The sequence below is a fragment of the Diplotaxodon limnothrissa genome, linkage group LG10 (assembly GCF_057381915.1).
Source record: "Diplotaxodon limnothrissa isolate DT_005_m linkage group LG10, D_limnothrissa_male_GT1.1, whole genome shotgun sequence".
NCBI lineage: Eukaryota > Metazoa > Chordata > Actinopteri > Cichliformes > Cichlidae > Diplotaxodon > Diplotaxodon limnothrissa.
Window position 1 is genome coordinate 4,919,675 of NC_140605.1, and position 26,857 is coordinate 4,946,531.

The following is a 26,857-nucleotide window of genomic DNA, read 5'->3' on the forward strand; positions in this document are numbered from 1 at the left end:
GGAATCAAAGGTTTGGGTTTGTTTTTTTAATTCAAATAATTAATCATTAAGGAAAATGTGCTTGGTATAAACTGAATAGACACCAATGATTTGGCCAGATTCCATTAAATATTTTACAGTTCAATTATGTAATAAAACTGCATGGAAAATGTTCATGTAATCCAAAATTATTTTTTCAGTATTTTTTCAGTGTATATCAAGCAAAGCTTTGACCAACACAAAAATAGCACGATTATAATATACAATGTACTTTGTCAAATGGTTCTATAATTTCATGTCCCAGAATATTGAAGCGCTCATCAGTTAAATCATTGTTGGTGTACTTAATTAACTGGTTTACCAGTAAAGCAAACTGGTTCGGTCCCCCCTGGGACCTGGTCCCCTTCTGGCACACCTACCTCTATCTCCTCTTTGTCTAGACGTGCTGGTGTCATTCCACATGAGGACAGAGAGGCATGATTTATGCTAGACCAGATAAATCCTTCTGGGACACTGGTTAATAAAGCAGATGGGGACAGATGGAAATCACGAAAAACCTTTGTGCTGTGACTGACCAGGTCTTTTCTTTAAACACATTTGTGGCCTTGGCTTATTAAGCAACATATGCTCAAACTTAAAATGTCTTGAATTTAAAAGCCCTTCAAAATTCAGCAAAATCAGTTCATTAAATGCTGCATGACTCTGTTTCCTGCAGGACTCAGACATTAACTTGATAGGGGACACTATGGAAGCCCCTCTTGTGTGCTTAGATGAGGAGTTTGAGGACCTCCGGCCCTGTAGGATGGATGAGATGGACCAAAGCCTCATCAACGACTCCTACTCCACCACCACCACCGTCCCCCTGGCCTCCATCACCCGTGAGGAGTTCTCTGAACTGGAAAACTTCTCTGAGATGATGAGCTTCAAGTCAATGGAGGACCTGGTAAATGAGTTTGACGAGAAGCTCAATGTGTGCTTCCACAATTACAACACCAAGACGGAGGGCCTGGCGCCCATACGCAACCAGTCACACAATCAGGAGGACGAGGAGCGACTGCAAGATGAAGAGTAAGTGACACAATATCTGAAGCAAGGTTTACTTATTGGAATCTTTCAGTCTTTAGTCATCTGTTACTGTGTATTTCCAAACAGCTGTGGTAATAAAGGATGTGACACTGTTCAGTGTGTAAACTATAACGAACCCAGAACAATTTGAGCTTAACTTGAGGCACCAATTCTAAACCCAGCTAAAATCCCTTTAAAAACAGAAAAAAAATAAAGTCAGTTTCTGTTACTGCAGATACAGTCTACAAGGGTTTGTTTTATTTGGAATTATCGTAAAAAAAAAAAAAATGTTTGAGTGAAAAAGTTATTAATCTATATTCTGTCTTTAAATTTTCTGTCCCTTGGTGAACCTGCAGGATCTCTGCTACAGTTATGTTGACATAGAAAGTATATGAAAGAACATTTTTAGAAACATGCCTAGTCCCCTAAAGAAATACAGGAGGTAGAATATCAACAGACATAAAAAAAAGAACAGCCTTTCATGTTAATCAGTTAGCAATATGCTCATTATGCTTCCATTTACAACACACACACTGGAGGCTGAAACGACTTGGCAGCCTGGAACAAAAGCCAAAACATTTCCACACACAGACCACAACATCCCCAAACATGCAGTCAATCAGCACTGTGACCCCACCCTCCCCACCTCCACCATGTCAGGCTGCATGCTGAATTATTCAGCGTGCAGCGTCGTACGCCTCAGTTGGCTTTGGTTCTGTCCCAGTCTCTGCCTCTCCTCTGACTGCCAGAGCCTCCTCCTCTTGCTAGCAGCTTCTGAGGCGTTCTCTGAATCATGCTAAATATAGCTTGACTGTAGGTGTGACAGCAGAGTTTTTTGGAAAGGATTATATGACTTTGAGCAATGATTAATTTCTGGTGAGAAAAGTGAGCTTTTATTGGTTAATAAAGCTCTGAGTGAGTACAGAGCAGAGTGCAAGGCAGTGGGTGGATTGATACACTAGTGTCATAAATAAGGAAACCATAAGAAATACATTTCAATCAGACATACATGAGTGTTCCATGTTCCTCAGAAGAGTTTGTCCCATGAAGAGGTGGTACTGGTGTTAATGAAACTGGAAGGTTTGCGTTTTGTTATGTCACACAGGAGCAAACAGGAGAAGCTGACACACCAACAAAACTAATCACCAGTCTAAATCTGCAGCTTGGTTGAAAACCCTATGTGGCACATTTTGGAGTAATCCCTGCAGTCCCTGATCTGAAACTCAGCTTTGAGTGAATCTGTCAAGCTGATGGAGAGCTAGAAATTTAAACAGAATGATTCCTGTTGTGTGGCTGCAGGCCAGGAAACACAGCAGGACAGCGTTGGAACATGGACCTCCACTCCCTGTAGGCCAGATGACCAACCATGTGTTATAAACACAGAACGTGCTCTTCATGTGCTGCTCTGGTTTCTGATGTGGTTGTGACTGGTTACGTTGGCTTTACTGCATTTCAATTCTTCAGTTTTATTTATAGGAAAAAGCATCACATAAGAAGACTGGTACCACTTGAAGTGTTATATAAAGCTACAGCCACCAGTCAGCTAGCTAGACTCAGTGTGTAACCAGGCTGAAATAGTAAAAAATGTTCTTACTAGCACTGCCCTTGGCACATACTCATCTGTGATATTAGTGCAGTACTAAATGCAGTAATCCCATCTGGATTTGAAAGCATGTGCGACTAGCTCAAGGCTGTTAAAGAAAGGAAAGATTAGATAAAAATCTTATATAGAATAAGATACTGTATCCTGTAACAATATATTAGAATAGAATAGAATAGAATAGAATAGAATTATCCTTTAATTGTCCCACAAGGGGAAATTTGGTTGTAACAGCAGCCAGAAAGACACATATATAACAAACAGTACACAGGACACAGAACAGAAATATACACATTTTTTCTTACACATTTACATTAAGGACAATAGTTACTATAAACAGAGTACTGTACAGTTATTAAATTAAATAAAATTAACAACAGATAAGAGGCAAACCCAGGTTGTAGTGTAAATCGGTTGATTAAATTATTGTAGTTAAAGCGCAGATGTAAACATCTATGATTGTTGTTTTGATTGTACAGTCTGACAGCTGCAGGGAGGAAGGACCTGCGGAAACGCTCCTTCATGCATCGAGGATATTAGTTATATTAGTTAGTTAGTTAAAATCTGGTATCCTGAAGGGGTGCACAGTATATTTTGTTGGTCAGAAGGTCCTTAATACTGTATAACAGAATAGAAATCCAACAGTTAGAAAATACAGTACAGTGCAAGTTACAGCATGTTGCCTGAACACTTACAGTACACTCAGTGCAGCTGTGCACTGTGTCTACAGTGTGATTGTGGTGTGTTGTTGACACTTCTAAGCAGTTTTTTTCCCCTGTATTCTGATTTAAGCTCTTTAGTTTTAAAGCAATACCAATGCACTTGAAATCACTTTGTAGCGTACTGCCACATTAATATAAAAAGGCAAACTCTGCGACCAGAGCTGTTAATGATCCTGCAAATTAGAATCGCATTGGCAACAAATATACCTCTGAAAACCCAGAGAGGTGCCATCAGGCTTTGTTAACTTTTAGGAAAACTAGAACTAATCTTTGGCCTGGTGTGAGCAGCCATGACACACAGGCATGACTGGTGAGGTAAGCTGCCAGCTCAATGGAGTCCACTGTGTAAGCAGGCAGAGGCAGTGCCACTGGGAGCAGGGAAACAGGCCTCAGCCAACCTCTGAGTGACACACACACACACACACACACACACACACACACACACACACACACACACACACACACACACACACAAGCTCAGACACAAAGGACACTTCTCTCCCAGTTTTTACTTCACTCTGCCTCAGACAGACGCTGGGAGAGTTGGAGAACACTTTGTACAATGATGTGAGGAACTTTATCTAAATCTCTGCTGCGGATACCGTTTAACACGTAGTAAGCTGCACTTCTTTTCTATTGTGCACTGCTGCCCTGCAGCCCTGAACTCCACCACAATGAAATATTGACTGAGTTGCAGAATGCTGAACATAGGGCTGAGTACATGGCTTTTTACAATCAGAAAAACAAATCTATTGAGGGCAAAAGCTGAGGGCAAAAATTGTGTCTTTATACTTCTTTTTGATATTTGCTTGAGTAGGTTTGCATTTTGACATGGGTCTGTGTTGTTTTGCAGTGTGTGGGATGCTCTAACTGACAACTACATCGCCACCTGGGACGGCACCGACTCGGAAGGAATCAACGGCAATATCTCTGACCAGGAGGTACATTTCATGCCACGCCTTCATGTTTAGTTTAAATCTAATTAATATAATATAATATACATGTAGGAATAGCTTTGCACTATTTATATGCAAATTTTTATTCTCATCAATAGTAAAAAAGCACCTTGAGATGACTCTTGCTGTAAATTAGTATTAAATATAAACGAATACACTGAACTGATAGCAAACTATTCTGATGAGCATCCTTAGCACTGTGGTGTAATGTGGGTGCTGAACAGTGTTGGGTAAGTTACTTTAAAATAGTAACTTAGTTACATTACTAGTTACTTCTCTCAAAAGTAACTCAGTTACTTCAAGTTACTCGTTACTTTCAAAGTAACTAGTTACCAGGGAAAGTAACTTTGGTTTTACTCAGACTTCTCTTGTTAATGTGTTGCTTCCATAACTTTGCCAGTCTTCTAGCTTGCTTACTTGCCACAGTGCACTGTGCCACCTACCAATAGAAAGGAAAAGATAATGTGCACATTTCCACGAGAGAAATCCCACGCCTGGACCGTCATTGACTGCTGCCATGATTCTAGCCTACGTCACAGCGTCATGTGCGCCTTTTACATCCAACACAAAAACTGCAGTCGTGGTGCTTTGATTGTACTCAGAACTCGGAAATTCTGCCTTCTGAATAGGAAGATGTAGGTAACACCAGACTGCAGATGAGCTGCATACAGAGCTGGACTGGGACAGAAAATTGGCCCGGGCGTTTTGACTAGAGACTGGCCACCATTATAGGAAAAATCATAAAGCCTTTGAATGAAAACAAACACTGTTGTGACAGTGATGTTCACTGTTCTGATGGTATATATGCATCAATCTATCAATCGTTTGTTGTAAGATTCAGATAATTATTTAATAAAAGCTAGACATTTTAAATGAGAATAAGAAAGAAAAGTATTTCTTTGTGCCCCCCTCTCCCTGTTAATGCCCTACATGCCCCCCTGGCAACACTTTGCTAGACCCGCCCCTGCACAGTTACCAGCTGTCAGCTACATAAAAAAGGATCCTAGTGTTATTTGTCTCTCAGAAACAGTTCTTAACTTCCCTTCAATCATTCATGTCACCTAAAAGGTAAACCTGTTTCTCCATCACAGCTCTGATGGTTCAGTAAGGACATCTCCTGGTTTCATCTTCATGTTTCCCTCTCACCACATCTCCAAACCGACATCATGACCAGCAGCTTTACAGCTGTGGCTCCAGCAAACATCAGCTGATACTAGAAATTAATATTAAATAAATTCTAACAACAGCTGATCAAGCTTAAACGTGCTGCTGTTGTTTAGCGCGACATCCGTTGGTTTCCTCTTTCTGGCGCAAAGTGAGCGATAAACAAACAAGGGAGAAAAGCCGATCAGCTGATCATTGATCAGTTTTCATGACTGAAGTAGAAACGGGAGAGGGAGGGGCAGAGAATGAGAGAAGAAGAGGCAGCTGTGCAGCGTAAACACAGAATAACTCCAGCTTTGTGCCTTTTTCATTGTAGCTGAATTACGGGACAAACTGTTCCTTTTCACCTCAATAAGAAACGCGTAATATTTTCTCTGAATACCAGACTGGACGGTTGGCAACTCTAATAACTTATGAACAAAATAAAGTTCAACATCATTAACTTCACAGCACCACACAGCTGTATAGAAACTCCGTCATGCTAGCTAGCACGCAGTACGAAAAAGTCAGAATAACGAAAATAAACTCCACCTACACTTGGTTCATATCTGACCCAGAGAGACTGCAGGTCAGAACTTCTTACCTGAAGTTCAGTTCACACTTGGACCTGCGGCCGCCTCGGGCCTCTCCTCCTCCTGCCTCCCCTTTCCTTCATCCAGCTGCTGGCCTCCACCACTTGCTAATGTTACTGAATCTGTGGAAGCTCCGCGATGCCACCACACGAAGTAACGAGTAACGAGCCCATCTAAATCCCAGTAACGACTAACGCGTTCCTGATTTTGGCACAATAACTAGTTACCGTGCTCGTTACTACAATAATAACGTAGTTACTGTAACGCGTTACTTAATAACGCGTTAGTCCCAACACTGGTGCTGAATGAATGGGAAGCTCATTCTCTGGTCCACTCTAATGTTTGTTTACACATTTCATCCTTACATGAACACGTCTGACCCAGAAAATTCACCTCACAGTCAAATATTTACATGTTGGTCTATTCGCTTGCTATGAATGGTTAACTACATTCACTAATTTCTGTGTTTGTAAGGATAATAATGATGCTTTTCTTAAAGACAAATGCTGTGTGTCATTATTTTCCATCTCGATGTGCTAAAATGAATTGTATGACTAGTTTCTGCTCCTGTAAAATTCATTTCATGCTGACAATTGAAAGCATGCCTGACCACTCGTGACTGGTCTGGCATTCAGCTAAGCTCTGCCTCCTCCTCCTCTGTTTCCTTGATTGCCTGTCAGATTCAGCTGGACAGCAGACACTTAGTGTTCTACGCCATGTTTGGACTGGTGAAGGCCAGAGGAGCTGTGGTTATCACAGGAGCAGAGGGTGGCTGTGGAAATGTATCACATTCATGCCTTCAAGCTAAAAGTTTTATACCTAGAGAGACACAAAATATTTAACATATGACAGCTTCCTGTGAGGACAATCTTTTCTCTGCATTTATACCTCTGATTGTTTCTCCTGCCACACTTTTTAAATATTATAAAAATGTGGTTCTATTTAACTCGAAATGAGTTGAGCCACAAAATAGATTTTCCTTTTGTAACATGGATATTTATCACTTTCTCATTATTGTATCAGCATGGAGGAATGGATAAACTGTTAAATGCTAAGTTGATAATAAAACGTATGGTAACAGTGCTTAATTAAAAAAATGTTTGGTACATGCACCATCATATGTGATCATGCTATCTATTTGCTCAATAGCACCACAGACAAAGTATAGCTGAGGCTTAATGGAAACCCATAAGTTTTGAACGTTGCTAGAGCAGCCATGATCAAAGTCAAGAGCGCTGCAGCCAACTTAAAAATCAGAAAATTCATCTTCAATAAAAGTTCAAGAGAAAGTGATGTATTTCTCAAATGTTATTTGAAAAATATAAAAACATAGGCTGTTTCACTATAGCTTGCTAATGCTCAGTCATAGTGACCCATCTGCCACTGGGACACAAACGTCAATACAAGAGCATCAAATTTAGGTCAGGCTAATGAGTAATATCACAAACTAACCAGCTCCTATTCGAATGTTTTATTCACTTTTTATATCGATAAATACATTTATAAAAAATATTTAACTCAATATACTTGCGAGTCATTTCAAACTGTTCTGTTAGTGCTGTAGCCCATCTACAGTACCTTTGTGGACCACCAGAGGTGATTCATGTATCACTAACGTAAAAGGTCCAGGAAACGTTGTGAGGAGTAAAGATATTTCACAAAAATATCTCCTCCTGTGGATCCTGCTCACAGTTCAGGTTCAGGAGACAGACACCCTCTCTCTAGCCTCCTCCTTCAATTCCACACGTAAACAGGATGCAGTCTATTTACATGCTTTTAAAAATGGAATGAGTAAGTGGTTTTTAAAATGTGATAGTAATGTAACAGTAAATTATGTAAAACCTTTTAAATATTTAAACATCAGACTTAGAAATGAACTCAAGTGGCCAGTTGGGGTCTGGGCTGGAGGGCTGCTCTCCTGATGTGGGGACCAGGATGGTCTGCTTGTCTCCACCCCAGACTGAAGGGGAGGCATCTCCTGAATCTGGGGGCTGATTGCCTATCTGGGGGTTATTGGTGTTTGGACCTGGGAGTATAAAGTGTGTGTACGGCATCCATTTCTGTGTGTCTCCAAAGAGGGTGTGTGTCTGCCTGTTTGTCTATGTGTACATGTCACCCTCCCCCTCTCTCTTAGAACATCTCAGGCTCCCTCAGGTGTGGGGGCCTATTTCCCCCTGACACATTCCCTGCCAGTGACTGTTGCTCCCATCTGCTGGTGCATTGGTACTTCTCGGTATCTGGGTCTGGAAGCTCGGTTCTGTACTGGCTTGTTCCTGGTGGCTGCTTGGTGGGACCTGGGCCCCCTGGATTTGTCTGCTCTTGGTGGGGGTTGGGGTGTCCTTGGGTTTCGGGCTTGGTCTGCTCCGGTGTAGCCAGTGGAGTCTGTGAGCTTGTCGCTGCAGTCACCTGGGGCGTCTGCACTGTGGCTGCTGGGTGACCCCTCCCCAGGGCTCTCCTTTGCTCTTCTCTGAGTGGGAACTGCGGTTGTCCCTGTGGTGGTCCACCTGGGGCTCTCACGCTCTGGAGGGCCTCTACATTTCTGGGGCCCAGGTCTACTGCTTCAGGTCCTGGGGGATGGGGCTGAGCTCCTGACACCCATTATTAAACATTAAATGGAGAAACTTTATGAACACAAGCACGCTCACGCAGACTACTCTACTTGCCAAAGTGAATCTGTCTACCATTTTTTGCTGGACAGAGCAGGGAAAAAATGAACACAACTCCTGAATGAGCTGTCATTCAAACACACCAATTGATTTTTTTTTTTTTGAATGTGTATTTTCATCAATTACTCCAATGCAAAGACATCAGCATTTGACTCTTGCTGGCATCCTCACCACAGTAATCTGTTGGCATAATTTATCATTTGCAGATTCATGAAAAAGAGGAGGAGGAGATGAATGAGAAGAACGACAATGCCAACTGCCTGAATGAAGAACCTCTTATCACAGCAGATCAGGTCTGAGTGTGTGTGTGTAAAAATCAAGTGAACGGCAAATTTTTTGTGACCAACACGTTTCAGCTTGTGGCCTTCATCAGCGTCATGCCTTCATCAGCGTCATTGCAAAATGTCAAACAGTTTGTGTTTAAATAAAAAACAGGAAACAGAAAAAATCCAAGTGGACCAATCACACCTTCACAAATAAACAAGTTGACCAATTAAATTTAACGAGGTGGTACTGGCTAATTGGCTAATTGGTTAAGCCACAGCCCAAATAGATTCTGGACTGAACCACTACAGATTAAAAGGGGGACACCCCCAAAATGTCTTAAAGTAATACATACTCAAAATTACACAGAAAAATGCAAATAAGTTAAAATAAAAATAAGTACATTAACATTAAAAGAGGGAGAAACAATAACAAAATCTAGTTAAAAACACAGAAACACAAAAGTAAAGTCCACAGAAACTCATTAATAGATAAATCCTCAGTCATGCTTGTAGGGTGTAAACTCTTTAAACAGATTGGTCAGCTTGTTTATTTGTGAATCCCTCCATTTCTGTGTTCAAGGTCATTGAGGAGATAGTTGAAATGATGGAGAATTCTCCAGATCCTGGTGAAACTGAGGAGGATGAGGAGGAAGAGGTCAGTCACTCCTCCTCCAGGACCAATCTGTCCCTGCTAGAAGAGATCAGGCAGCTGTCAGAGGCTTCAAACAACAACTGCTCTTATGAAGGTAAAGCTGTGAATAATCCATGTTTCTGGTTATTTCTTATTTTCATTTGACTTATGCAATGTCCTGACTGAGCTGTTTTAACCAATTTATTCTAATGCTATCGTTCAGGATTACCTCGTAGACTAGATATAATAGACTAGACTTCATAACAAGTGCATATTTTCTGTTAAGTAGCATGTCAGAAATGTGATAATTTCCTATTAAAGTCATCCTTTAGGTCAAAATTAAGGTACATACCTCAAAATAGTAATAAAATACCAAAGGTGTGACTCTTATTTGGTATTATCATCAGTTAAAGCTAAAAACTATAATCACCCTTTTCAAAAAAGCTCCAACATGAATCCATTTAAACCTAACGCAAAGATACAATGTTCAGGGAAAAATAAGTCTCAAATACAACTATAACTATCCATCTGTGTACATTAGTTATCTCATTTAGTTAGTTTGAAGATGAGAGTTTAAGAGGTCAATAACTTTTCTTTACAACTAAAAACTGTAAATAATAATTAGTTAACCTTCTTAAAGAAACATCAACAGAAACAGCATTAAACATGCAGCACATGCGCATCTGTGCAGGGATTATCAGCTATGTCAGTTAGCATTACCAAGCTAACTTTAGCAAACATGAAATTTTGGCTGCACTGAGAAATCACCATATTAAAAACAAAGTAAAATGGTGGTTGTACAATAAATTAAGCCACCCACAACACTAAATGAGTAAAATAAACCTTTCTTTTTTGGCTACTATATCTAAATGTTGCTTCCATATTTTAGTGGTTTTCAGCTACTTTTACGCTATTTGTACTTCTACTTTTCCACCATTGAGAAGAGCACTCAAAAGGTTACAGATACAGATAGATATTTGGAGTCAAAAGCCTTTTTATATAGTTTAGATTCACAGTTGCAATGTAATGACAAAAAAATTGCCCCGTGACTGACACGATATGTGTGCCATAATATGAACACCCTGCACAATAATCACCTTGCAAATTGGTCACATGTACCAAAGTGGTGGAAACACCTCATGTTTAACCCTTTAAGACCTACCATAGAACCAAGGCCGCAAGAGCTTACTTTATATTTTTACATGCTGTAGTGCCATTTTTGGGAGTATTTCAAGTTGCTATGCATCAATACAACTGTTATAGCCCATATTTTAATAATATGTATGCATTAAGTCCATAGTAACTACATAAATTGCAAAAAAGTGCATTTTTTTATGCAATTTTTGAAAAGCTATATGTGGAAGGAAACTCCTCTGGTTTCATATACAAAAAAAATTATTGCGCTAGCTTACACGGTTCCGTTCTACAGGGATTTAAAAATAGTTACGCAAAACCATGAAGAAACCAGCTGTTTTGTTCACATTGTCTTCTTTTTTAAAATAACTGGCTAACACTCTCTAACACCATTCTTTTTTTCTCGGGAATTTTACTATATGAAACAAGTAAATACTGTACAGTGGACGAATACATGAATACATGGATCAAAGACAAACGTGTTTTTTAGGAAATTAAGTATTTAATAATGCTGATAAAATTATTTTTTTCAAGTATCTGGGGGAAGTGTATACTAATTAAAGAGCCTTGGTCTTATTGTGAAATTTAATTGCAGTTAGAGAGATTTAAATAAAAATAAAAATAAAAATAATAATTTCAAAATCGATATTCACTCATGTATTCATTTTGTTATTTCACAATTCTTTTTTAAATGGTGGAGACTTTACGTGCAGTAAATGGACGTTATGGCACTATATCTAGTGTGGGTGTAATATAATATTATTTTCTGCCTCAACATGCATTTTACATGATCAAATTTGTAATTCAAAAAAACTTCCCAGTTGAGCTAAAGCATTACAGTATGAGCAGCCACAGACAACGTCTTTAGGCATCTGCGATGTAATATAATGATTACACTGTACCAGCTGCATTGTCAGAAATGTTTCTCCCAAGCTGCTGTTTTGTTTGTGTTCTTTTTACAAAATACTGATTGCACTTCCTTCCTTTATACGCTGAGCTATCATCAGGGACTGCTCATTATGTTATTCATACAACAGTACCTTATTCATATAGCAAAATTACCCTGGGCCGCATTAGTATACATTACTGGTAATTAATACTGTCACAGTGGCACCGATTCCCAATAGTCAGACTATTCAAAGAATATTATTTTACTGTTAGCATCCTGCTTAACTCTAATGATTCCCACAACCTTTCCGCTCTCAAATCCATCCTGCAGGCCTGAGCCTGATGCCCAGCTCAGCGCTTGTTGAGCTGCTGCACCGGGTGGAAGTCGCCATCCGTGAGTACTCAGAGGAGCTCGTCAGCCAGTTGGCTCGTCGTGATGAGCTGGAGTTTGAGAAAGAGGTGAAGAACACATTCATCACGGCACTAATGGAGGTGCAGAACAGGCAGAAGGAGCAACGAGACAGCAGCAGCAAACGCAGACGTCGGGACAAGGCCATGAGCCTGCAGGGGGGAGGGACAGTGCCTGTGAATGGAGGCAACGATAGCTCCACAGGCCAGAAGACAGGGACCATGCTTGTTAAGGTGGGTAATGGTGCTAATCTCAAATATTAACAATATGAGGCATTTTATGAATGTGCAGATTTCTTTTTTAAACTTTTCACTGTAAATTACAGGAAGGTAAAACAAGAATGCCTGCAAGCTCTTCCTTTCCCCATCCTCTTTAACTGTTAGTATAATGGATATCTAAAGGCCATTAGCCTCTAAATTATCTTCCAGGAAAGATTATAAAGTGGCTGTGACCCATCATCTATGTACAGTAACTGCCCAGTGCAGTCCTATCCAGCAAAAGAGAAACTGCCTAATGGATTTCCTCTCCATTCGATGTAGCAGCAGTCTGAGTGCTGTGAGTCTGGCTCTTGGTACCTTACTCTCTGTTACTGAACTAATATGAGCATACCGATGGCTTAAGGAAGTGGATGCAATATATACAATAAATTGCACAATGATACCATGCTGAAATCTGCTGAAGAATAATTTAAAAAATGAATTTTGTCATATGAATTGGTAGTTTGTAATAATGGTCACTATATCTTTGTATGTGTGTGTGTCCTACAGCGTTTCAGCATGGAGGGAATTTCCAACATTCTACAAACAGGCATCAGACAGACATTTGGAAGCACAGGGAATGACAAGCAGGTAAGGTTTAAATGTTTTAAATAAAAAACAAAAAAACCCAAACAAACATGCACAGATGAGCCAACCCATTATGAATACTCACAGATGGAGCAAATTATATAATGACATATTTAGGCGTTCTCGTTTCATTAGACGGTAAGTGAACAGTTGGTTCTTGTAGTCAGCCGTGAGTGTAAGGCGACTGGCCATCCTTAGGCGTAAGGATGGCCAGTCGGCTGTGTCAGAGAACCTCCTGAAACTAGAAAGCCTGTTAGATGCCTCTGGTGAACAGCTGCAACCACCAGCTGGAACCAGCTACATGGTTTTGACTTCTCAAGGTTCACTGGTGCAAAGAAAATAAAGGCTACCTTAGCTGGCCTGAACTCAGCTAATGCACTGTGGAAAGAAGACCAGCAGGTGTAAGGGTGAAGATCTCCAACTGTATACTGTATGTTGACAGAGGTTTTCTCGGTACTTAGATTGGTTTGCAATGATGGACGGTTCAGATTCAAAGTTTGGTGTTCTTAGAGCTATACTGCAAAACAGGAGCCGGACTAATCCTGGTGACTTCAGGCTTAATCCAGTATTTCAGTAGTACGAAGGTGGCTGACGTCATGCCAGGGCACATCTCCATGACTTAACAGAATTTCATGATATTTTGTCAAAAGTAGCTTGACAAATTGATACTACTCTCATGTTACTTGTAATGTAAAGCTACAAGTAACTCACTAGCTTGATTGCACTTTGGTTGAACAAAATTCTAATTTAAACAAACAAACAAAAAAGTCTAATTTAAAAGAAAAGAAAAAGAGAGAAATGTAATCCTTCAGATTAACAGAGGCTACTTATTACTCTCTTATTAGTCTGAGAAAGCCTTCTGAACCTTTATTCTGTTTCAGTACCTAAACACGGTTATTCCATATGAGAAGAAAAGCACCCCTCCATCTGTTGATGACCTGCAGATGCTCACAAAGAGTAAGACCACACCAGAACATCTGTAATAGAGCCAAATAAAAGGCAGAAGTAGTACATTCAGCCTTGTTGTCTGCTTTTTTCATGCAGTACTCTATGCCATGAAGGAGGACAGTGAGAAGGTGCCTACACTGCTGACCGACTACATCTTAAAAGGTAAATGCAAACACAGTCTTCTACTCACTTTTGTAGCGTTTTACACAGCACAGTGGAAAACAGGGACATTTTCTGTTCTTGAAATATTGCCTGTCTGAACTTCTTGGATGTTGGAAACTATATCAAGGCAGTTTGTTCTGTCTTCCTCTTCAGTCCTGTGTCCTACCTAAAGCGCCACCAAGCCAGAGGCAGCAGTGTGATGGAAACTTCCTTCTCCAAGGGCATTTCTGACCTTACTTTCCTCTGGTTCAAGCTGCATGACCTCCCCTCTTTTACCATTACCAACTATGGATCCTCACCATCAACATTATCATATTCACCTCAACTACAACTACTGCCTTTCGCTGAGCTCACTTCCTCCCTTCCCTGCGCATCAAACTCAGGCCACAAAACGGTGACCATCTGAATAACAAGTGGAACAGCCGATTCCCACTTTTAACAGACTTCACTTATGGAGCATGACATAATGACCATAACACCACTTTGGTACAGTGATAGCGTTATTACTGCTTTCTTTTCCTTCATTACTTTACTTTCTCTTGTTTTTAATTCTAACAGAATTTCATTGATTTTTGAAATCATAAAATGACCTCTTAACCAGTGATGGTTTTGTACATTGATTCTTTTCATAAGGACTACACTGTCAGAAAAATTAAACTACATACTGCATCCACACACGTCTTCGTATGGTTTCTGATTAAAAAAGTGATTAATCTGAATACAAAAGCCATGCACTTTTATCTGCCAACTTAGCACTGTTACTCCGTGTACAGGAGCGGAAACAATACTATTACGGGTGCAGTGCAGTGAATTACAAAGCTTTTTTTCTTTACTTTTTGCTTTTTGCTAATTATCCAGTGCTCTTCTGACTTGTTTCTAATTTCTTTTTACGTGTATCTAAATATTTGATATGGACTCTGTTTATTTTGTACTTTTATTTACTGTGTCATCAGAGTGACAGGTATCTGTGCATTCATCCCTATCCAACTACATGGAGATATATCAGTGGATATCATCCCCCGATGAAAGAAGCTCATTTCAACAGAGTTGTGCATATTAGCATATTTATGACTTCCTTTGTGTCATGTAGGTGAATGTTACATCGCTAATTGCAAATTCTAATAAACATTCTACCCCAGTTGTGTGTTCATTTGCTTCTGTTTTGCATTTAGTATGATCACTCCTGATAAATTACACAAGTTTTTTTTTCTTTTTCTTTTTTCATTTGAATCTATTCTTTGGAAACTTTGACTTTTACAAGTTATCAAAAAAGACAGACAAAAATGTTTATTTCCTCAGGACTACTGTGTGAGTGCAATTTTGACTGGGGATACACATGTAGTTTCTAATATTCCAGTCCAATAATATATATCCTAATATTCCAATATGTCTGGATGTGTTTCAACAGCTGCCAAATGGCCAAGATGCTTTTAGAAGCTCTTATGTTTCTGTAATGTGTCTAAAATTTGGCAAAGACTTTTTTTTGAGAAGGATCTTTATCGGATGCTGATAATACCTACATTTAGAAAAAAACAGGAATTCAGTGCACAATGTTCCTGCTCACTGCAAATTTATTGTGACTAAAGAGATTATTTAAAAATGATTATTATTTGTTTCAAAACAAAAAAAATTCTCACTTTCCATGAAAACAAACTCTACAATTATAAGTATTTTATCATATTTCTGCCCTATATTAAACAAACACAGATTTATTGAGGACAGTATAAATCAGGCTTACACAATTCAGCCATACGCCACATCTGTGAAATAGTAAGATCTTGCTCAAGCTCTGTCATGATAGGAGGCAATAAGACGCAGGGTTTATTCAGCACGGACTACTTTTATTGAACTGTAGCACCAGTGTACGTGGCTACATCAATTTTCCAAAAACATACAGTGTTCCAGCGACCTCTAGTGGCCGGCCCCATAGTAGCCTTACTAGTACAAGAAAAATAAATCTCACAACATCTTCCCCTTTAACAAAAGTACTTTAAATATAAAACAGTGTTGTCAGAACGTACGACATCACAGGGGTAGACTACCCTCAGTCCTGATAAGGTATTATTCTGCCCTTAGAACATAGAAAGGAGATAGTCCTCAGTCTCCCTTTGGAGCATCCCTTTGGCAAACCGTGTCCCTATTGACTGGACTGGGCAACAATGTCTTTTCGAGTACTGCAATCGTTTGCCAGGGGCCATTGGGCAGAGGAGTAGTCACGAGGGGTTCCCGTCGCTGTGTAGGCTTGTGCTCTCTGCAAAAGTTGCATGATCTCACCTTGTGTGTCATTTGAAGTCCAATGGTGGGCCACCACACTGTTGATCTTGCACGCTCTCTACATTTAGTTAGTCCTTGGTGGCCTTCATGTAATTGGTCAAGGACACTGGGTCTGAGTGCTGTGGGAATTACAATGCGATCGTGGTAGAGCACTAGACCGTCTGATTCTGAAAGGTGGCTTCTGGCTGCATAGAAGCCTTGCAGTGATGAACTCTTTGCCATTCTCAAAGGCCACCCTTGTCTGATGAAAATGATTGCTTTTTGAAGCTCTGGGTCCATCTGTGTAGCACTGTGAATTTCCTCCAACTTATGTGACTTGATAGGTTTGCTTGTCACTACGTTGCTCACATATACCTTGACCCGGCTGTCTGTCTCGAACTGATAGCATCCATGCAGTGGATGTCTGGAGAGTGCGTCCGCCACCACTAACTGTTTACCGAGAACATGCTCAGCAGTGACACTGAATCACATCAGTCGCATCAGCAGTCTCTGACATCTCAGTGGTGTTTGGTCAAGGTCGTATGAGTTGATCAAAGGCACCAAGGGCTTATGGTCAGTTTGTACACATACATGACCCATGCCTTGGATGTAGCGGGAAAAACGTTCACAGGCCCAGACAGATGCTAAACACTCTTTTTCAATCTGTGAATATCTTTTCTCTGCATCTGTGAGAGTGCGAGAACAAAAAGCAACAGGCCAAAACTCCCCGTCATGGTCCTGTAACAGTGCAGCATGCAGGCCATAGCTGCTTGGACCTGTTGAGCTTAAGGCCTGATGCTTTGATTGTCAGTAATACTGCATCTAAGCGTTGGTCATGCTCCTCTTTCTTAGCCCCGAAAACCAGTATATCGTCCATCACAATGACAGTCCCATCTAGGCCCTTGAGCAAAGTGCTCATGAGCCGCTGGAAGATCTCGGGTGCTGTTATGCCAAATGGCAGACGCCTGAAGCAAAACCTGCCCATGGGAGTTATGAACGTGGTCAGTTTTTGGCAGCTGGGGTCCAGTGGAATTTGCCAGAACTCACTGGAGGCATCCAAAGTGGAGAAAACTTTGGGGCGATCGTGGCTCAAAGAGTTGGGAGTTCGGCTTGTGACCGGAAGGTTGCCGGTTTGAACCCTGGCTTGGACAGACTCGGTCGTTGTGTCCTTGGGCAAGACACTTCACCTGCCGCCTACTGGTGGTGGTCAGAGGGGCCGATGGCGCGATATGGCAGCCTCGCTTCTGTCAGTCTGCCCCAAGGCAACAGTGGTTGTGTGACTGGAGGAGCTATTGGCTTTTGCGGTATGTAACTTACTTTGTTAACTTACATTACAGCAAATTTATGCATTTTGTCCACGTGTTTATTTTTCTGTTTTGCAGCTGGTCTGAAGGCTGGTGTTTATTCTCTGCTGCAATTAATCATGACTTGCGGTGAAGCTCTATGGAGTGGCTCGATGGACAAAAACATAAATATTACACATGTGGCCCAGAGAAAGAAGACTCGCGTTGTGAGTTTGCTAACCCTGATGTTTCCCTGCACATCAAGGATTGCTGTTAAAGCAGAATTGAAGTGTACTGTTCAAACACAGGGATTTTAAGTGGCACCATAGTGGGTTAAAACAAACAAACAAACATAAAAAAAAGACATGTCGGTTTTTCCTGTGACTTTCATATTGTGGACAGTTAGAGCAAGGAATGCCAATTTCTCATGGTGAATCTTCAAAGACAGAGCAGAGTGGGTCTGCTTCAGTGGCGCACTGATCAGGTAATGAAAGCTGAACTTGTGTGAATTTCACTCTGGGTCTGTAAAAACTCAGATGAGCAATGTTCTGCCTGTAAAACATTGGTTTGATGTGTAAGTAACTAATCCACACCAGGATTATTTATAATAAAAGATTTTTTTTTTTTTTAAATTGTGGATTTACTACTTTTCCTTGATTATTAAAGGACTACAACACCCAAACTAGTCATTACCTTTGCTTTAATTTTTTCTTTTTTTTTATTATAGCGAAAGTAGTCTTCAGGAAAAGTTCTCCAGGCTTCTTGAAGGACATTCAATTCAGTTCAATTCAAGTCAAGTCAAGTCAAGTCAAGTCAAGTCAAGTTGGCTTTATTGTCACTTCAACCATATACAGTTTAACAGTACACAGTGAGGCGAAACAACGTTCCTCCAGGAACCAAGGTGCTACATGCAACATAAATTTACAACATAATTTAACAGAAAACTCTAAACTAGCTAACTAAGAGGCCTAGTTAGCTGGCTAGCAGAGACAAGACAGACTGACCTAACATAAATTACAACATAAATTAACAAAAAACTATCTAACTATCTCTAAGGATGACTTTTTTTTTTTTGTTATCAGACAGCAGACAACAAAGTGCACGTGCAAATGTGCAAACAAGAGCAGCAAGTGACAGTGTGACAAAAAAAAAAACACAACGTAACATAATAATAAGGTTTTGTGATGATGAGTTGAGGTAGTGGAGGAACAGTAAACATTCCTTAGTGTAGCAGCAAAAATTAGGAAGTGCAGAAGTTAGTGCAGAAAGTCCAGTAATAATATTGTGCAAAAGACCATTTACAGGTTGGTGTGTGCGATGGTTTGGTGGTGTAGGTCAGTGTGTTTGTGCTTGTGTTGATTAGTCAGTCCAGTCTCAATGTTTTGAGGTAGTTGAGTTAAGCTGAGTGATAATGTTAGTGTGTGTGTATGTGTGTGTGTGCGTGTTTATCAGTCAGTCCCTTTTTGCTGAGGAGACGGATGGCTTGTGGAAAAAAGCTGTTGCACAGTCTGGATGTGTGTGCCCGAATGCTTCGGTACCTTTTTCCAGATGGCAGGAGTGTGAAGAGTGTGTGAGAGGGGTGTGTCCGATCAGCCACAATGCTGGTGGCTTTGCGAATGCATCGTGTGGTGTAGATGTCCTCAATAGAGGGGAGAGAGACCCCGATGATCTTCTCTGCTGTTCCCACTATCCGCTGTAGGGTCTTGCGGTCTGATATGGCACAGTTCCCAAACCAGACAGTGATGCAGCCGCCCAGGATGCTCTCGATAGTTCCTCTATAGAAGGTGGTCAGGATCGGTGGTGGAAGCCGGGCCTTTCTCAGTCTTCTCAGAAAGAAGAGACGCTGTTGGGCTTTCTTGTGCAGGGAGCTGGTGTTGAGGGACCAGCCGAGGGCCGTCTCCAGGTGGACGCCCAGGAATTTGGTGCTGTCGACGATCTCCACAGAGGAGCCGTTGATGCTCAGCGGTGAGTGGTCGCCTCGTGTCCACCTAAAGTCAACAACCATCTCTTTTGTCTTGTCAACATTCAGAGACAGGTTGTTGTCTTTACACCAGTCCGTTAGTCTCTGCACTTCCTCTCTGTACGCTGACTCGTCGTTCTTGCTAATGAGACCCACCACGGTCGTGTCATCAGCAAACTTAATGATGTGATTTGAACTATGTGTTGCTACACAGTCATGAGTCAGCAGTGTGAACAATTCAATTCAATTCAATTCAATTCAATTCAATTTTATTTATATTGCACCAAATCACAACAACAGTCGCCTCACAGAGCTTTATATTGTACAGTAGATCGTACAATAATAGATACAGAGAAAAACCCAACAATCAACAATATGACCCCCTATGAGCAAGCACTTTGGCGACAGTGGGAAGGAAAAACTCCCTTTTAACAGGAAGAAACCTCCGGCAGAACCAGGCTCAGGGAGGGGCGGTCATCTGCTGCGACCGGTTGGGGTGAGAAGGAAGACAGGATAAAGACATGCATTCAAAGCTCTTCTTTTGGATGTTGGCTGCCTTTCCTTCCCTTCTCTGTCAAGATGATCCCACTATTCACTAATGTTGAGGTCCAGGGTTTGGGGAGGCCAATACACAACTGATAGCATTCCATAATGTGTTTTTCTATTTGAAGATGGTGGTGTTGTAAATGCTATTGTATAATTACGTTAGCACAATGGTGATAGGAAGGCCCCAACCCCGCCTTCCTAATGTGGGAGCCAACCAATAGGACCACTCCCTCCATGTCTGCGACCAGTGAGACCACAATCATCACCATCTAACAAGGTACCAGTGATATGAGACACATATGTTGCTTTCCACTTGTATGCACAATCATATTGGGTCACGGGTGGTATATGGGAAGTCTGGTAAACAGGTCCCTGGTGGCAGGAAACTAAGTCCGTGGGTCAGAGGGGGCCAGCCGAGATTCAGTCTCTGAGCATGTTACATGTAGGACACTGGGTTCTGTGTTCCCTCTGTTTAGTTTCTGCCCATGTGTTCCTTCTGTTCTCTGTCTGTTACTGTGTCTCTGAGTCCAGTCTGTGCATTTCCTGTTTTATTTTGAAGGTCTGTGTCTTATGTCAGTGTGTTCAGTTTTGTGCTCTCCCTGTCTCGTCTGTGTAATCAGTGTCAGCCGTGTCTCCCAGCTGTGTCCTTTCAGTCCTGTTCACCTCTTGTATTTAGTGTCTGAGTCTCACCCTGCTCGTCGTTGCGTCGTTCTTCATTCTACTCTGTTTTTTCTGTTTGCCCGGTTTCCTGTCTGTTGCTTTCCCAGTTTAGTTAGTTTTCTGTTCAATCGGCAAACTCCCAATAAAGACGGGTGTTTTGACTTCACATTTGCCTCTGTGAGTCCTGCTCTTGGGTTCCTGCCTGCCTTCACACAGCCATGACATTTTCTTCTTTTTTTTGCTGTTATTTATCTTCCTTCGTTGAGTCTCTGTTTCCTCCTTTTCTGCTTTTCTGCTTTGCAGTTTTTCACTTTTTCCTTTTTATTTGTTTCCTGTCTTTGTTCCTGCTGCTTTTATTGGAAGCAAGCTCCTCTGCAGAAAGAAACGCAATGTAGGACACATGTAGCTTTGGAAGATGGGTGCAACACTGACTGTCCAGCTCAGCTCAAAATTCAGTGTTTAGACATTTTCCTAGCTCTCCCATCTTCTTCTTCTTCATCCTCCTCCTCCCTTGGTCTCCTCCTCGAACCGCCTGGTACTGGGTTGGGGGGCAATAGCACAGGAGCATCCTGGCCATTGTCTCCATCGTCATCTGTGTCACTATCAGGAACACTTTCAGTGTCGCTCTCAGATCCCTCATCTTCCCACCACCTGATTTCGTCAATAATTGGATCTTCTTCTGCTCCATTATTGTACACGGGTTGTTCTATTTCTAGAGGTGGATTTCTTTCTGTGTAATCTCCTGCTCCCATCTCTGCTCTATTAATGACCAATGGTCGTTCTATCTGTTGGGGTGGATTTCTTTCTATGTTATCTCCTACTCCCATCTCTGCTCCATTAATGACCAAGGGTCCTTCTACTTCCTGGGGTGGATTTCTTTCAATGCCATCGCCTACTCCCATCTCTGCTCTAAAATTTTCCCAGGGTCCTGCTATTTCCTGGGGAGGATTTATTTCGATGCCTCCTGCCGGAACATCAACTGCCTCCTCTTGTTGTGGCAGTTGATTATCAACTAAACCACGCAACTGATTGATTTCAATCCAGGGGAACATCCTGTCAACTGCTCTAAGATTTCCCTGTTGCAGCAGTGCCAAAAGCAACTCATTGACTGCTAGTCCTACACCAACATGGTTTTGTTCACCATCGTCATGGTTTTGTGAGCCGTCTCCTCTATCCATTTTTTGAAAACAGTCTGCTTTAATAGACTGGAGGAAACTGGTCGGTACAGCTGTCAAACTTTAGCTGATTGGTACAGAACTTTTAAAATGTCCTTGAAAAAGAGTTTAAATCTCTTTAGGAAACTGTTTAAAAACACGACGCAAATGTGAACTAATCGCAACTGACTGCTGTGAGGAACACTGCGAACTAACGGCTATTTAAGGATTTTCAGATCAAAGTCAAGATTTTGATTGGTTGTGCTTTGAGCTGACTTTTGTGACGTCATCGAATTTGGTTCATTGTGATGACGGTCAACGTTCTGCTGATGAAAAAATGTCGCCGGTGACTGAAACTTTTACAGGAGAAGCATTTCCCACAAAGCCTTGAATGAATTATAGTGACAGAAAGAAAGAAAGAAAGAAACAGCAACAACTACTAAACAGAATTTTTGCACGTTTAAAATCACCATGGCAATGCGCATGCGCATATTCTCCTGCACGCAACGGGCTTTGGAGTTGACGTAACGCCGCAATGCATTGTGGGAGCACCAGGCCACGAATCAAAACAAACACACTGTAGCTCAAAATGAAAAGGACGGTGTAGAGACAGTTTGTGTCCACATGCAAAGAGACGGTACTTGCAAAAAGTAGCGTGCATCGGAAATGTGGACCCGTATGAAAGTGGAGTAGAAACCCTGAAGACCAAACCGCTGTTGACTTAGCATGATCTGTTCTCGTACCTTGTCTGTAAAGTCAGCGCATACACGGCGCACCAATTTCGCCGTTATAAATCTCTGGAGGCGCACATCCAATTCACCAAGGACTGGGTGCAATTGTGAGTACGCCGTTATTCAAACCAAGTGAAGTCAGCTTGAGTACTACGAGTAAAATGCGTTTGATTTCCCTCCGAACATTCAGATTAGTGCAGCATAAATTCATTCATGAGGGGGAAATTACAGTGAGAACATGTGGAAGCTCTGTTAGATGGATGCCATAGTGAGTTCAGTGCACTGATGTGACATTGTCCTGAAGGATTTAGTTATTCTCTATGGTTAATGAAATTACACTAATTAATTCATATTTATTATAAATAATCCTAATTACACATCTTGCTTCCGTGTTTGTGTGCTGTGTCACTAAATACATTTTAGTGACACATTTTATTTTAGTTTTATACATTGATTAATGACCTGCAGAATCGCCTTATCATATTAAGTGTCCACAATTGTCACTTAAAGTCGAACTTTATGCTTTCTCACTCTTGAAAGTGATTACATCCTTGCATTACATACTTAAGTTTTTTGCTGATAGGTTTCTAAAAAGAAACATGCAGATTTAAAATATAACATGCAGCTTTCTATATATGGATACATAAAAACACTTTAGTTGTTACATTTATGATTAATGTATTTGAACGTAGACACAACACATTTGTGTCGGCCTTGGCTTATTAAAGTTCGTGTCTTGAACTTTGCCTGTGTGTGTTTCAGGTACTGCACTCTCAAAGACTGAATCAACCAGCATTGCAGCCATGGGTCATTGTGAGCATCATAGGGAAGGTTGAAGCCGCCCACTGCAGCTGTATGGCCGGAGTCGCGGAGACCTGCACCCATGTCTCTGCTCTTCTGTTTAAAGTAGAAGCAACAGTGTGGATCTGTGGCACAAGGACTGTTACAGATGAACCTGCATACTTGATTTTGCTGGGTAATATGACCAAGATACAGCCAGAGGTTGGCCATAAGATAGACTTCTCCTCTTCAGCTGCCCAAAAAAAGGCTCTCAATCAAAACATAAACAGACCATCTGTAGTGACAGGTAAAAGAAGCCGTCCTCAAAACAGAAAAATTCACAGGCACAGACGGTATCCACGCGCCTTCACGTCTGCAGTGCCCGGTGGTGCTTTCCGTGGCTCGTTACAAACGATGTGACATATATGAAGTCGTAAGTGTTCGTGTATTTAATATCGTACTAGGCAGATTTACTGCATTACCATTTACTACACATTTACCTGTGTATGGCTATTGTCAGTACATGTTGCTCATTGTAAACTTTCTTTAAGTGTGTAACATTCACAATGATACTGTTGATGGTAACGTGTATGATTCCAGCGTACCTGACAGGGACTATTGACTTTTTGTACACAGTTGATTATGTAAAGCCCCTTGCATTGGATTCATAATCAAGTTCACTGATTGACTACCCTGCAGTGCTGTTTTCCTGTATTCCTGTTTCATCCACTTTAATGAAGTGTCCTGTGTTATAGTAACAGTGAGTTGTGGATTCACTTAATGAATGCCTAAGTTGGGCTTTAATCTGCCTTAGACTTACTGATCTTCTTTGAATCAGCACCACAATAATCGTAAGGACACTGACAAAACATACAAGTATAAATAAATAAAATCTATAGAAAGAGAAATATGTTTGATATGTTTTTATTAAGTTGCACACAAATAGCATTCTCTGCCAACAGGCTCAGAAGACAAAACTATGTAGAAACTGTGGAGGCAAACTTCTTTTCTCATGTAGTAATCACATGTTTAATCATATCACATTAGTTATAGTAATATCACTTTCTCACTTTACTATAGTAAGAGCACTCCCATCACCAGTTTACATGCATGTGGAATGTTAACACAGTGAGGCCATTGTAATGGGAGACGTTAAATAGATAGTGGGATGATCCTAGTGTTTCACTGGGATGCTCTCTCCACATTGCAATGTGTTTATTAAACCCACTTCAAATCAAGCTCACTGGGTGTGTTGCAGGTTATTGTTAAAATTTCCATAACAAAACACATAACAGACCAGAACCACAGAAGCAATGTGTACAAGCAGGTGGCAAACACAAGTTTTTGAAGTATTTGTACAACACATGCCTCTGCAACAGCTTCAGTGTTTCCTGGAATTGATTCGGAAACAATAACAAAGCTATTATCTATCTGTTATGACAGTCAAATTTCCCCCAAATAGTCTTGGTTGAGGTCGAGTGACTGTGAAAGGTATATGATCACAACACTTTCATAATGAACTATTCAGTGACCCCTCTTCAAATATTTTGTCACAGGACAAACATAATCTCTCATAGCATCTTTGTCGTGATTTTACAACTCTTTGACCTTTGACAAGTGGACCCTAACATGGCAGCAAAGTGCAACAATGTCTCTTCGTGTGCGGGTCAAGAGTTCACGGTATGCATTTAATTTCTTGCATGTCTGTAAATGACTAGTACAATGGTATAAATAATCCTTCACATTTTCCAGTATAAAAGTGGAAAATATATATAAATATAAAATAAATATATTACATCGTCTCATCGGGGCAACCTAAAAGACTCCTTTTATGGCTAGTCTTTGCACATCATAATAACACAGAAGAGAAGAAAGCAATTCATTCTCGATTGCTCTTAATTTCAGGGGATTTTCCAACCTGTTTTGGTTCAAAAGAGCCAAAGGAAAATCCTCATCAATGTTCGAGTGACAACTACATGCTTTTATTGCATGTGCACTGATAATGCTTACTGTCCTGTCATTGTAAGTCAGTCAAAATACATAAATAACACGTTGTGATCATACTGAAGACCACAGACGGCAGTCCAGGCATCAGGTGAGATAAAGGAGCTGGAGACATCACCTGATAAAGAAAAAAAGAGAAATGGAAAAGAGAAGTCTCCTTTATTGCACATTTTTCACCAATCACAAGCCTCTTCTCCCCCCTTCTGCCACCCTAGACTTTTGACCAATCACCGATCAGGATGAATTGCATTACTGGCTGATAAGGATACGTTGAAGAGGATGGATGGATAATAAAGCAACATGAGCATAAATGAAAGCAAAAATATTATGCAAGCATCAAGGCACAAAGGAATTTCAATTGGCTTACAAAAAAGAAGCCAGAACAGCGCAGCTAATATTACGTAACTTTAGGTGGCACAGAAGGAAATCCTGTGCTCTAAACAACGGAAACAGTTAAGGGAGATGAGACAGAAAAAGAGGGGACACACACACACACACACACACACACACACACACACACACACACACACACACACACACACACACACACACACACACACACACACACAAAGGTACACAGAGGACAATGACACAGGGGGAACCTAACCTAGACTTATTTGCACATGTGTGACTTTCTTAGTCTCAGACAATTTGCATGTTAATGATCAAGGAACTGACCTCACAGCCGATTGTTTGTCAGTGGTGCTAGTTTCAGTCATTGTGGAAATGTACTGTTTAAAAGGTTGGGGAAACCTGTAGCCAGCTGAGACTGAAGAAGTGACTTGGTTGAGTGACAAAATGTTTCTCCCACTGAAAACGCTACGTTGAGATTTACAGAGTCAATCTTTTGGGATCTTATAAGGACATTTTAAAAACTTACTCAGCATGGTTGTTTTTTGTGGGTTTTCCTTTTTGCTTGTTTAAGAGAATAGTAATTGTATTTTGTTCATTTCATGAAGAATATAATCTCTGCTAACAATGTAGCTGCGATTGACTGGTGTTCCCTGAATGCCTCACATACAGCTCCAGGACATTCAGCCAAGAGTCACTGATCCAACTTCAAGATTTAAATCCCGGATAAGCACATCTGGTGTTTAAGACTTTGCTGCTTCCCTGTTGACTACTGTAATTTGTTACTTTCAGGATTTCCTAAAAAACAAAGCAAAAATGACAGGGAACAGAAAGGGAGAGCATTTTTCTCCTACACTGGCTCCTCTGCACTGGATCCCTCTTAAATACAGGACTGAATATAAAATACTATTTTTACTTCTAGAGTCTAATTTTTTTACATGACACTGTGCACTTCAGGACTTTCAAATATGAAGTTTTTTTTGTTTTTTTTAGAGTCAAACAGGAACTTGTACTTAGTCATGTTACTCCTGAGTGATCTTATGAAGTGATGATTTTCATCCATGTAACCTGACAAACATTATTGTTGTTTTGGTTAATTTTCACACACAGCTAAAGCTTTGAGCACTT

General features: G+C 40.8%; 1 protein-coding gene across 1 annotated transcript; it reads left to right on the forward strand.

Moving 5' to 3' along the window:
• Positions 1 to 724: 724 nt before the first annotated feature.
• Positions 725 to 19,512, forward strand: fez1 (fasciculation and elongation protein zeta 1 (zygin I)). Its single transcript, XM_085364839.1, has 10 exons — positions 725 to 1,047; positions 4,220 to 4,307; positions 8,931 to 9,017; positions 9,571 to 9,736; positions 11,975 to 12,285; positions 12,820 to 12,900; positions 13,779 to 13,854; positions 13,942 to 14,007; positions 17,113 to 17,390; positions 19,408 to 19,512. The coding sequence occupies exons 1-10, from the start codon at positions 725 to 727 to the stop codon at positions 19,510 to 19,512; spliced, it is 1,581 nt and encodes a 526-aa protein (XP_085220965.1).
• Positions 19,513 to 26,857: the final 7,345 nt, after the last annotated feature.